General features: G+C 34.3%; 1 protein-coding gene across 4 annotated transcripts in view; it reads left to right on the top strand.

Moving 5' to 3' along the window:
• LOC129256290 (sphingomyelin phosphodiesterase-like) overlaps nt 1-14606 on the top strand; it is a 29643-nt gene that overhangs the window by 1151 nt on the left and 13886 nt on the right. For 2 of the 4 annotated variants that reach the window (XM_064110892.1, XM_064111002.1), the window contains exons 2-4: nt 6033-6247; nt 8063-8303; nt 13970-14171. In XM_064110892.1, coding sequence (XP_063966962.1) covers nt 8077-8303; nt 13970-14171 — 429 coding nt within the window. In that variant the 5' untranslated portion in view covers nt 6033-6247; nt 8063-8076. The remainder of the gene's footprint in view (nt 1-6032; nt 6248-8062; nt 8304-13969; nt 14172-14606) is intronic. The other 2 variants (XM_064110950.1, XM_064111060.1) reach the window with 1 other exon arrangement.

The raw sequence follows: 14606 nt of genomic DNA, 5'->3' as shown, positions 1-14606 counted from the left end.
AGTTCGTAAAACTTGGACATAGTGGTTATTAAGTATTACTGAACATCCTGCCATAGTTTGAGGTCACATGACCATGGTCTAATGTCATTTAGGGTCAATGAACTTTGGCCATATTGGGGGTATTTTTTTATTTCCACCATAACTTTGAAAGTTTATGGATCTGGTTCATGAAACATGGACATAAGAGTAATCAAGTATCACTGAACATCCCTTGTTTACATGACCAAGGTCAAATGTCATTTAGGGTCAATGAACTTAGATTATGTTGGGGAGTCAAAATGAAATCTTAACCAAGGTTAAGTGTTTTGAAAGTCAGAACTCTGAAAGCATGGATCAAGTTCATGATACATGGACATAAGAGTTATCAAGCATCGGTGAACATCCTGCGCGAGTTTCAAGTCACGTGACCAAGGTCAAAGAACTTTGGCCGTGTTGGGGGTATTTGTTGAATTGCCATCATAACTTTGAAAGTTTATGGATCTAGTTCATGAAATGTGGACATAAGGTAATCAATTATCACTGATCGTGTTGCACAAGTCTTCAGTCACACGATCACGATCAAATGTCATTTAGGGTCAATGGACATAGTGTTTTATCATCATATGAATGTTTTTTGTAAATGATTATTCTATAGTTATTTTCAAATTCAGCACTGCTGCTTTATTGAATTGCGTAATGCAGGCGAGATTGCCAGAGGCGCTCCACTTGCTTGTTCAATTTGCTTCCATTTCTTTATTTCTACATCATTTATGTTCAAATGTTCATACTCGGTTCATATGATACTTGGGTAATACTACATTTGTGTCCATGACTCCATGAGGATGATGGGGTCAAAGGTCATCTAAGGGTCAAAAGTTCAAGTGATATGAGGCTATGTCCATCCTTTCCTTTTTTGTAGTTTTTGTGCAGCATACTCTCATTTCGTATTTCTGCATCAATTATGATCACACTTGGTTCAAATGATCCTGATAATACCACATGTGTGCTCATGAGGATGACAGGGTCAAAGGTCGAATGATATGAGGTCATGTCCATCCGTTTTTCAAGTATTTGTTCAACTTGCTCTCATTTCTCTATTTCTGCATCATTTTTTTTATGCACTTGGTACAAATAATCATTGGGTAATACCACACATGAGTGTTCAAGAGGTTCATTAGGTCAAAAGTCATTTACGGGTCAAAGATCATATCGCATATTTTATTGAACACAAAATCAGGTGAGACTCGTTCGTGAATCACCTTGTTTTCTGACTTTGTCTATTAACCTTATAACAAACACAAATTGTGGATCTCATTATTCATCCAGCAGCCTGCATCATACAACACTTGTCACTTTCTTGCAACATCTAATATCTAGTTTGGAAGTGACTGTATGTTAGTTTTGCAAAGCTCAGTGTGATTATTAAGAATTTCATGAAAGGAAAGTAACCCTTATAAAATATCATTAAAAATTTGATAAATCTCGCGCCCCCCCCCCCCAAAAAAAAAGTGTCTGTACTATTCCAATTTATTGTTTTGCAGGAACAGATGCTTAACACCAATAATAGTCCAGGATAGGCCGTGCCCCCATAGAAAATGGACCCAACCTTTTTTCTTGATATATAAATGTTTTTTAATGGTTTCATGTCAATTGGGAATTGGCAAAATTGTTCAAATTCAATATGTCTGCCAAAATATGCAAATATCCCATGGTAATCACAAAAACATTGCCTATCAAAATGCCGGTAATTTTGATGCAAGAGTGAAATACTGTCTAAAACATGATTTTAGGTACAGGGGCTTATCTTTATTCTCTTCATATTCAAATTGGCTGTCATAGACCCCTCTATACTTTTATGATTGAGGAAAATAATATCACAGAAGTGAGCACTTAAATATATGTTGTTATGCTATGAGTTGGCTACTGACTGAAAGCATGATTGTTAACAAAATATATCATCAATATGCCATGTATGTGACAAATACTGTATTTTGATATTCAAAATGACTGCCATATACCCCTTATATTATGTACAATAAGAATTTGACATTGCTTGAATTCAAAATGTGTATAATTGCAATGTATTAGTGATATAATATCGGACAACATGATTTCTAACAAATTATATCATTTCTTTTGCCATGAAAGTGATAAATATATATTTTGACATTCAAAATGGTTGCCATAGGCCCTAACTATATTAATGCAAAACTAATTGTCACAAGAGTAAAAAATAAAATGCATGTAATTGTGATTTATAAGTAAAATATTGTCTGAAAAGGGGATTTCTAGTGAAATATATCATTTATTAAATCCTATATTTAATAATTCAAAATGGCCACCATGACATTGTGTACAATTTGAATGGGGAAAATAATTTTTACAGAATTTGGTTAAGCTTGACATTGACTATAAAATGCATATAATTGTGTTCATGAGTGAAATGTCTGAAAACACAATTTCTAACAAAATAAATCATATCCTGTGTCATTTTGATGAGAAATCCTGCATATTCAGAATGGCCACTATAGGCCCTTAATGGTATGAGGTTTTTGATACTTTTTTAAAATGAAAATGAATGAAAATTCATTGAAAACCTTAAGTTTGCTTGTGTATGTGTGTGAGGGTGGGGTGGGATGAAGTGATAAACCAACCACTACAATATGAAATATTGTATTACCGTTAATAACACATCAAATATATTATTTTGAAGTACTTTATACAACTACATGCATATAAGTTATACATGTTTTAATTGGCCACAACTTATGTTATGCTATGAATACATTAATTACCTATTATTGTACTTTGCTTCAAAATAATTTTCAATGTTTTTCAAAAATACATTATAGGTATAGTCTATGTGTAACTTGTATACATATATTAATATTGACTTTCAATGCAAAATTATATTATTCTTCAATGTGACTTGCTATAGCAAAACAGACATATAACATAGAATAATTATGATAAATATAATGATTATCATCATCATCATCATTGTTATATTCAGGTTTAAATTCTTAAATTGAATGGTTAAATCCATAATGATGAATGTGATTATAATTATTATTCTTTCATTATTGTAATCATCATCATTTTTGTCTTCTGATGTTTTCATCGTGAAGTATTATAATAATGATAAGAATAGTAAAACAACTGCCAAATTAAGTGTAGTATTTGATGAAGTCTCTCTGGAGTCTGCATAATCTGTAACTGTCCTCATCGATGTAGGAGCGTTCCAAATAATTCGAGTAGTCAATAAAAAAAAACGTACCTGTTTATAATATATTTTTGGTTGGGGCTTGCGAAGTTGCAGGTACATGTATGTTCCAGCCATTGTATATAGTTTCAACTCTTTTATGGTATGATTTTGTTAGCATTTTATATTTTGATTCTATCGTTATGATTATATCTTTCTCATCTATTGATTGGGACGTTCGTCAGGATATGTTTTCATATTTTAGTAAATTGTGATTAATGATTTATCATATCAGAACAACTTATGTTGATTAAAGGTCTATATTATCAAAAGAAATATTGCTTCGTGTATTTCATTTCTGTTTCAATGAAAATGTTGATTATGATGAATTAATCATGAATAGAAATCAAGCAATGAGTAATGATATATATAATCGAATATATATATATATATAAAATCATGCATGTAAAAGAAATTCAGGGTCTCTGTCCTGTCTGTGCTGTGCTTGTTTTATTGATATCAGGCAGTGATCACTCTTATTAAAACGACATTATGTTAATCATCATAACATTTAACATTTCCCATGACTATGTAGATTGGGGCGAAGTGTCTGATCATCCCATAGAGAGAATACATCTCAATTGGCTATTCCCATAGAGTCGAGAGTATTAATACCTCTATGGTTATTCCCTAATTATTCAGAAGTTGCAGGCCTCCTTTGTATTTTTAGATGACTAAAGAATATGCTTGCTTTTGTCAATGGCTCGCTTCGTTCAAAATACATTTGTATAATCAAGAACTATAACAAATCTAGCAATTTGAACAAGCTATTTTATTGACAGGACTCTACATGCCTTGTCCTATTTTGGACAGTAAGCCAATCTTTCAAGTTTTGAGACTAAAATTGATGAAAATGAATGAATATCCCTTCTGCATATTGAAAGGCCTATCTAAAATTTTGATTATAAAAAGACAACTGCAAAAAGAACTTCATATTATTTTGTCCTTTCTCGCTGTGCTCGCTCGTATATTCATTAAAACAGTAACTTCGGAAGCAAACGATTGGATCGGTATACCAGGTATATGTGAAACAATAGGGCAACATCGACCCTTCTGATTATTAAATATCTTCCTCTTTTGAGGTCAAACCGCGCCTCTAGATTTTTTTTATAGATATCATCGCCCAGTGGCGTACGCAGGATTTTTGAAAGGGGGGGGGGGGTCAAGCTGAAAGAAATGTTGACAAAAAAGACGTGAACGAGACGGAGAGAACGAGGACAAAATGAACACACTGATATGTTTAAAATTGCCTTCCAGTAGTTTCCTTTCATTGTCATGACTGTGCTTCTTTTATCCTTGTCCCTTCCTGCTCCATGTAATTTTTCGCTTATTTCCTTTTCGCAGCGCCTTGGGCACATAATGTGGATTTGGCGCTTACAAATACTCTATATTATTATCATGAGGCAATGAAAATGAAACGAATCACAAAGTGTTAAGAGTGATATCTCCTTGGTTATAGGGGTTATAGGATGGAAAGTGATACAAGATGGCTTAGAAGATGAAAGGGATAGTAAAAAAAAAAGTTAAGGAATTAGTGAAGAGTTATCATTGATCTGCTTTTGTCAGGAAATTGTTACTACACCGCGGTGCACCGGTAATATATATTCAATTTATATTTAGATAAAAATTTGAACTCGAATTACAGGAAGGTTTCGGACAAACGTATATTATATAACAGAATATTTTGAATTGTGACCTATAGTTCCAACCCTCGTCGTTCTCGTTGGCGTACAGTACGGTCATTGCTTGAGTGTGCCAAACTAAAGATTACATACTATGCACTGGCATAGTAACACATCTGATTGCACAGTCGAATCCCGGGAGTCGAATATCCCCCCCCCCCCTCCCTCGATCTCGTGTTGACCGATTATACGAGAGGCATAGATCATTATTTAGGATGGGGGGGGGGTGCATGACGACCAAGCAAAGATAAACCCACCTCGAAATGCATTAATATTTATATCATCAATCATTATTATTGTTGTTATTATTATTATCGTTATTATTGTACACCTCTCAGGCAACTCTGTAGGTCATGGCCCTATATTAGTTTGTTCACCCATCGAATCGTTCTGATTATTTCCTGTATAATTGGCACGCTATCTCCAAATTTAACTCTGTTATCTTGCATGTGATAAGGTAAAATGTGATCATGTGTTGATTTTGTGTGTACATAATATACACTGCCAAGTTTAGGCTCAGTATCAATGATAAATTTCATAATGACCGAGCAAAGTCCATTCCGCTAGATATTTCCTCTGAAGTTCATTCCTGTTTATCGTTGTTATTCTCCTTTTATTTTGTAAATCTCATTTGTTCATAAAATGCAATTAAATGTTTTCAGTTAATTTTGCAGACCTATGAAAATATATTCCCTCAAAAAAATGATTCAAAGAAGAATCATACAACTCAGGGGCCTATTAATTTTTTTTTTACTAATGAGTCATCGATCGCGATCATTCTTGTTCGATATTTGCTAATTGCTTGGAAGTATAATCGGGGGAGGAATGGTCCATGCTATTTTCCACGCAGAGAATGAGAGTATATACACTGACCATGAAATTTTTTACATCAGTCATGAAGTATACCACTTTGTTTCGTTTCGTACAATTTGTTAGAATAAATCATAATTGTATTTCTTCCTTTGTCGAACTATGATTATACTGTGATCCTTTTCGACAATGGACAGTTATTGAAATTTACATAATTGGCAATATTTCCCTTTTAATCACTCATCCCCTTTCCTTTTATACGAGAATCGTCTGAATATACCTTTGTATTTTGGTTTCAGTTTGTTTGCATTGCCCCGCCTACTCGTCATATTGCTTGCTGTCTATAGTTCTATGAAATCAAAATACAACCGGGATACAACCACTCGACAACACTGCTGTCATAATTTCACAAATTTCCCGGACAAGTTATAAAGTGGGATACACCAGTATTTCCCTTTTCACCTGAAGTACTACATTCACTGGCTATATAGGCCTACATTAATTCTAAATGAAGGTAGGCTATTTGTTATACTGTAGATTAGTTATTTTACGATCTTTATACATGGACAGTATCTTTTTCTTTCCTTTTAAGGGAAACATTGTTGTGGCCTGTTACAGGGGCCTGTTAACTGGCAGATGGTCCTATTTTTAGTCTGTCATGGTTGAAATGCATTTAAGTTGTAGCCTCGTTATTTTGTGTCTGTGCTTCAAATCACCGTATTCATGTTCAGTGGTTCGAGTCAGCCCTAAAAATCTCATCCTAAGATCGGATCTCAGTCAGGCGCTGGAAGGTGAATCAACTTTTTGTTGAGGTGGATTTGTCCTTTAACAAACTCCTCTGGCGCTCCCACTACCACCACTTCTACTACTCACTGAACTGGAAATTTCCAGTTCAGTGCTAATACTACTACTACTACTACTACTACTACTACTACTACTACTACTACTACTACTACTACTACTACTACTACTACTACTACTACTACTACTACTACTACTACTATACTACTACTACTACTACTACTACTACTACTACTACTACTACTACTACTACTACTACTACTACTACTACTACTACTACTACTACTACTACTACCACTACTACTACTCACTGAACTGGAAATTACCAGTTCAGTGCTACTACTACTACTACTACTACTATACTACTACTACTACTACTACTACTACTAATACTAATACTACTACTACTATACTACTACTACTACTACTACTACTACTACTACTACTACTACTACTACTACTACTACTACTATACTACTACTACTACTACTACTACTACTACTACTACTACTACTACTACTACTACTACTACTACTACTACTACTACTACTACTACTACTACTACTACTACTATACTACTACTACTTCTACTACCACTACCACTACCACTACCACTACTACTACTACTACTACTACTACTACTACTACTGCTACTACTACTACTACTACTACTATACTACTGCTACTACTACTACTGCTGCTGCTACTACTACTAGCACCACCACCACTACTACTACTACTACTGCTACTACTACTACTACTACTACTACTACTACTACTACTACTACTACTACTACTACTACTACAACTACTACTACTACTACTACTACTGCTGCTGCTGCTGCTACTACTAATACTACTGCTGCTGCTGCTGCCATACTATTATACTGAAGTATATTCTCTCTTTCTATTCAGTGACAGATTAATCTTAATTGGATGTACAGTGCTGTACTGTTAGTTAGAGATGTGCTTCACATTCAATCACTTTGGGGGGAAAAGAGAAGAGAAATGTAATAACATCTTCGTAACTACAGCTTGCGTCGCTTCCGTTTTTTGAAATAGCAATATTGTTAGCAAGGGTTTTGTTTGGTTTTAAAATTTCTATACCGTTTCTCTCCAAATTTCTAATTATTTACTCTCATGTATGAAAATTATATTTTAGATAGAAATGGGCTTCCTTCTTGAAATTTCCGTTTTTCATTTCTCATTTGTTCGCTATACTGTTTTATGCTAACCTTAGATGCTTCCTTGTCCCAAATAGGGCCATATAGAGAGTCATATGTATTTTAAAAACTGTCCATGTACTTATCCCCTAAACTTCGTCAAAATTGTATGACCATAATTATATCGATTTATTTTCAAAATCTATTTCTCCTGGGAAATTTTAGATTCCATCGGCAATTATAAGATTAATTAATTAATTCCTCTTGTACCCCCAACCCCCTTCGAAATGTAGTCCACATGCACTACCTATCTGATTAGCCTATATGATTAATATCTCAATTGATTTATTTTCTGTTTATCTCAGTATATCGGATCAACATGGCTAGCAAAGGAATCAACCTAAATCTTATATATCCACTATGTATCTTCGTCATGATCATCGGCTCTACGAAGTCCATACCGATCTCATCAATGAAATACGAGGATCAGCTCGGGAAGGAGGCTAGTACTTACTTCGCTCACAGGATTGCCCCTCTTCTTGTCGAATTCAGTAATGCATCTCTTACCCAAAGTACTATAAAGCTTCAAGATTCTAATGCGTACATGTGAGTTAGCTTTTTTTTTCTAAATCATTATTTACCTATTAAAAAAAACCCAGGGAATCCCATTCAACAGTATAAGTTGGTCTCACATGTATCCGTAAGACAATGTACATAGCATAACAATACAACATCATAATCAGAACATAGGCATAAATGTAATCATAAATACATGTGGAACAATCTTAAAGTAATCGCTAGAGGGTATTCATTTGTCTCGCAATCTACTATGGTCAACAAGGAAATTCGTGATCACTCTCGCAAAAAGTGTTCACTAGCTTTCTAGGAAATTCGTGATCACTCTCGCAAAAAGTGTTCACTAGCTTATAGTCCAGTCAATATAGGATTTGACCCACCACTAATTGCAACACGAGATATTCCACTGCAATGCTTTCAAGGAAGGTCCCCTAAACAACATACTAAAAGTCCCAAGAAATCCAAGCAGTGGAAATTTATGAAATTTGCATATTATGCAAATTAGCCATAAAAAGTAAGAAAAATAAGGAAAATAGCCCAAAGATTACAAATTGAGTGTCCAAAACAATTTAATTTGAGCAAAAATTCATGATAAATAACTGTATTCAATGTTTTTTGTCAAAAGTGCAAAAAAATCTACCTCATTTGCATAATATGCAAATAACTATCCTTATATGGAAAAATGTGTAGGTATTGTGATTTTTCTCTCATTATCTGCTTGAAAATTTCATTAATGTTGGAATTTACATGCTGCTATCACTAAGGACGTTGAATACATTTGTATTCAGCTTAGTGTCTGTAGTGTAATTTGCATATTATGCAAATAAAAGTATCTAACATGTTATAAATATTCAAGAAAACACACTGGTGATACATCCCTCAAAAATTGCAAGTAGAAATTGGAATATGGCAATACCTTACAGGAAGGTTTCCTAAACACCATATTAAAAGTCCTTAAATATACAAGCATATGGGAAAATCACAAAATTTGCATTTTATGCAAATTAGCCATAATAAATTACAAATAAGGAAAATAATCCAAATATTGGAAATCAAGTGCAATCAATACAAATTGAACTGAAGCCCATGACAAGTTTTACAAATTTATTTATGTTTTAAATAAAAAATCGTAAATAAATCTACCTCATTTGCATATATATGAGCATCTTTATATGGAAAAATCCAAAAATTTTGATTTTTCTCACAAAAACAGTTATGAAAACATTTCAGTATGAAAACATTTCAGTCTAGATCAATATGATTTGATCACTAAGAATGGCAAATACATTAATAATCAGCTTAATAACTGAAGTGTAATTTACATATTATGCAAATAAGCATCCGACATGTTATAAATATTCAAGGAAACACATAAGTGATACTTTCCTCTAAAATTCCATGTAGATTATGTGTATTAACCATGATGACCTTCCCTACACTTCTTGCTTGGTTGATATTGAGTTTTGTCACGAGCAGTTACCCCACTCATATTGTACAATGATGAGTCAATTCTACATGGATCCCACTGCTTGAATGTTTCATTATTTCTATCCAAGTCTTGCTATCTTCTTGACTTTGTAGAGACTTTGTGTTTCTTGCGAGTATAGTCCACGCTAGCAACTCCTGGATTGCCAAGTGATCAGCACAAGATGTCACACCCGTACAAATAAAAGCCCATTAGCTTCGAATATTTGGTCCTTGTAGCACACCAATTAGCTTATAAACTTGGGATCCTTGTATTTACAGCGCTTAACGATAAATCTCCACCCTACATCTCAGAGCTTTTATCTCAGCATAGACCAACACGCAGTCTCAGATCAGCAGCTCAAGCATTGCTGAGGGAATCTCTCAGCCACACAACCTGGGGTGACAGAGCCTTCTACATCTCTGGACCAAAGCTGTGGAATAGCCTTCCCCAATTTATCAGGAGAGCAGAGACCCAATCAACTTTTGAGTCTTACCTGAAGACCTTTCTGTTCCCCACTCCAACATTATCCCAAGACAAGAATAACTCAATTGTAGCATTACTAGGACAGTACTTGAACTGAATGATGATCCTAAGCACTGTTTGAAGACATTGAAATTTGTGAGATATTTCCTATTTTTGAGCAAGCGCCATGAGCGCCCAGCTGAGGCGTATACCGACGCTTTACAAGAACCCATCATCATCATCATCATCACTTGTCTTGGTGGTGAATATGAGTACTTGCTTGGATCACAAGATCTCTGGGCATGCTTAATAAGAGTAACAATGGGCATTTGCCTATACGAGCGACATGAAAGCCATTCATAAATTTATGATGAAGGCTTAAAGTGCATTATAGGCATCTTTCTCAGATACAGAAATCGTAATTAGACGTTCTTGCTGAATCCAGTTGCTGCTTCATGATGAAGCATCCATTTTCTGTTCTCTCCTCTTTGATAAATCTCCTATGGCAACCATCTCCAAATATTAAAGCTATAGTTTCTAAGTAAGTCGTATGCAAATAATAATATTAATTTCCTGATATTTATGGTAAACAAAAATTCCTCAGTGAGACAATGAACAAACCAGATGGAGAACTAAGCCAGATTATTGCCTTTCCAACAAGAGGACACAACATAATGGAACACCCTTAACATCACCATCAAATACCATCCAACATTGATTAGACAGTGTGTACCACTTCCAAGATTTATTTGCCACAATGTGCTACTCATGGGTATACTGTGAGGTTATCCAGAGGAATAAACATTTTATGGTACGACTAAGGATGTTCTTCTGGAGGAATGCTGACTTTAATAGTGTCATGCAGATGTACTTTGGACAATCATACAACTCTCTGTACTGAAATCCGACAAGTCGAGCATAGGAGACTGAATGCCAATCAAGAGGACTTGAACAAGAACACATCGTTAACCATGTCTTCTTCCGACACAAGTTGCCTCAATGAGGGAATGGACATAAGTTGTGTCGGAAGATGTCAAGTGTTTTAGAGAAAGTCTAGGAAGGCTTGCACATTTTAGAGCTCCAAAAGCATCAGTAAGGTAAAGCTCAGAATTGCTACAATGCATTAAAGAGGACCATAAGAGGGTTTGTAGACAAGCTTATAATACATAATTTGTTGACCGGATTGACAATGATCCAGGCTGTAACAATTAGCATGTTGGGAGCCCTTAATATCAATAGCTATGACTACATTGGAATATCATTATTAAAGGAAAGCAAAGATTTTTAGTCTTAGTATTCACCACTGATCATGATGAGGATGACGATACAAGTCCTGGGACCCAGTCCTGACCCAGATATGGCCAGATAACATATTGTTTAGTCAAGCAGTTGTAGCCAGACTACTGAAGAAATTGTTAAAGAAAACAACCTGCATGAAGCTACTAGGCCAGACGGAATATCTGCTGCACTTCTTAATGAGACTACTCATCAGATCTTACCTGCCATAAGTTTGCTTTTCCTGGCCTCCCTTTATCATGTTTATGCAGTGAAATTTCAAGAAAGTCTAAGTCGTTCCCATCCATATAAGAAAGGGTTGTCAACTCTAACAAACTACACACCAATTCAAATACTGTGCTTTGTTCTTGCCAATCCCATCATCTTGTCAGACTAACGCTTAGGAAGCGAAAAACATATTTCCAGTATTTTTCCTTGAATATAAATCATATTAGGATAGATTTGAATGCTTAGTGATAGCAGCATATTAATTTGAAAAACTTAAATGTTTTTACTGCAGTCAATGTGATAAAAATCTAGATTTCTTGACATTTTCCATATAAGGATACTTATTTGCATAATATGCAAATGAGGCAGATTTGCTAGTTATTTTAAATAAAGACAGTGAACTTATTTATTCATCATGTTCAAAATTACTTGCTGTGGACATTTAATTTGTAATCTTTGGATTAATTTCCTCATTTTCTATTTTTTTTAATGGCTAATTTGCATAATATGCAAATTAATTTTCAGGCATTGGGATGAATTCTCATGCTTAGTGATATAGTAGCATATTAATGTCAACATTAATGAAATGTTTTCAAGTAGTCTATATGAGAAAAATCACAATATCTTGACATTTTTTCCATATAAGGATGCTTATTTGCATAATATGCAAATGAGGTAGAAATTTATGCACTTTTGATTGAAAACATTGAATTCAGTTATTTATCATGAATTTCCATTCAAACCAAATTATTTTGGACATTTCATTTGTAATCTTTGGATTATTTCCCTTCTTTTTCTAATTTTTCATGGCTAATTTGCATAATATGCAAATTTCATAAATTTCCACTGCTTGGATTTCTTGGGACTTTTAGTATGTTGTTTAGGGGACCTTCCTGGAAAGCATTTCAGTGGAATATCTCGTGTTGCAATTAGTGGTGGGTTACCCCCCTATTCTGGCTAGATTGACTGGACTATTACAAGTTCACGAGCTTTCGAGTGCCGCTGCAACTCTTTATCAAGTGGCGGAAATTATCTGATAACGTAGTCTATTTATACCAATCCCCAGGACCGTACGCACGAACGCGGGAACAATAGGCAATAATGAACCTATTTAGTAATCTCAAAGTATATGGCAAGTAAAAGAAGATACAATCATCAATAAAACACAGGCTTAAAAGCAAAGCAAATGATGTGAAATTATTGAGACATTATTGAGATTACTACTACTACTACTACTACTAGATCCATTTGGTCCAATTGCCATTTATGTTAAACCGTCACTTGGTCTAACACTCACTTGACCTAACTGTCATTCAGTCTTGTATAATTTCAATATCGTCTCCTTAAATTTTCGCACTTTGTCAAATGAAAATTTGGACCATAAGCAGTTCAACGAATCATGGAGGCCTTTAGACTAAGTGGTACCTACACTGTTAGAAAATTTATCCTTAAAATAAAAAAGAAGTTCCTGCAGCAGAGTCTCGAGAACACCTGAAATCTTACCAGATTGCGTAATCTTACAGGAAATTGGTATTTGGTGTATGGAACCTTACAAATTTCCTTAAAGAAAACACCATTTTCCCCTTTTTAAACAGACCTGTTCTGTTAAATTGCAGAAAATTTCCTGTTTTATGAATTTACAGAATGATTCTGTTATTGCTTTCTGCAAAATCTTATTTTTTTTCTGTAAAATCATTTTTTTTTAAACAGTGTATGATATGAGACCAAACGGATAGTCTATCTAGAAATAAGACTAATTGCTATACGTGGCGATCACACAAACTGTGCCGACCAAGTTACTTATCAATTAGAGCTCAAAATGTAGGCCTAATCGTGTTGAAGACAACAGTAAGTGATTATAATAATATAATTGTTGCTATTGATGACGATAAGCAAGATATAGATAAACTCTTCATTGTCTAAAATGATATAGGATAAGATTATGATCATGGCGTACGACAAATCCTTGACTGATTATTGCTAGAAAAGTTTAGAAAGTATATAAAATTACAAAAAGAAAGAAAATTCATATACTGTACGAGAAAGTGAAAATACGCTGAGAAGAGATCGATAAACAGAATAAATTTAAATAAAAAAATGAGGAGATACATCGTGGTAATTCAGTCTGTTGTTCCCTGATGACTATGTGTAATAATTAAAGAAGATAATGAACGGAATGTGAAACACCAATTTAAATAAAGAATATCTAAACATTGGGAAAGGAACACAAGTGACAAGTCGATTCCATTTTTTTATGAAACAGGGATAACATCATACGAGAGTCAGCATCTATCTACCATCTCGACATCGGCTGTGATCTCTGCAAGGAAATCGTGGCCGTCATCGATGTCCTAATCCAGTCTGATATATCACGTGACCTCATTGTTGAAATCTCAGGCGAGGTTTGTAAGATCCTGAAGATCGAGGATGACCGTGTGTGTGATCTAGTCGTCAGAGAATTTCAGGTGGGTGTCTTACAGGCTGAAAATAAATCAATATAGCTAAGTTAAACGAGAAAAGCGTAAAACATTACAACAAAATGATGAAGAAATTATGAATTATTGAATTTCAAAGTTTGGCAATATTTTTTAAAAACTGATATATGATTTCCGTCATTAATACGTTATAGATGGGTTGATGTTGTCATGTCCTTTTTCTTATTATACATGAATTATTTATTTCATATTTTCATACAAGAATCTGTAACAAAATAAAATAATTATTATTCTACAAGTATATACGCAACCAGTATACCCAATTTACATTCTGGGAGGACAAAATTCGAGCTGACCCACAGAAGTTTTGAAAACTTTCATTTTTATTAAAACATTTCACGAAATTCGCCAAAAATCCTTTAATATCACTTGCTCTTATCTTTGCCATTCTGCTTCATGTTGCTC

The sequence above is a fragment of the Lytechinus pictus genome, chromosome 1, assembly GCF_037042905.1.
Source record: "Lytechinus pictus isolate F3 Inbred chromosome 1, Lp3.0, whole genome shotgun sequence".
Lineage (NCBI taxonomy): Eukaryota > Metazoa > Echinodermata > Echinoidea > Temnopleuroida > Toxopneustidae > Lytechinus > Lytechinus pictus.
The sequence above is the reverse complement of the archived record's forward strand: the minus strand, read 5'-3'. Positions and strand labels throughout refer to the sequence as shown.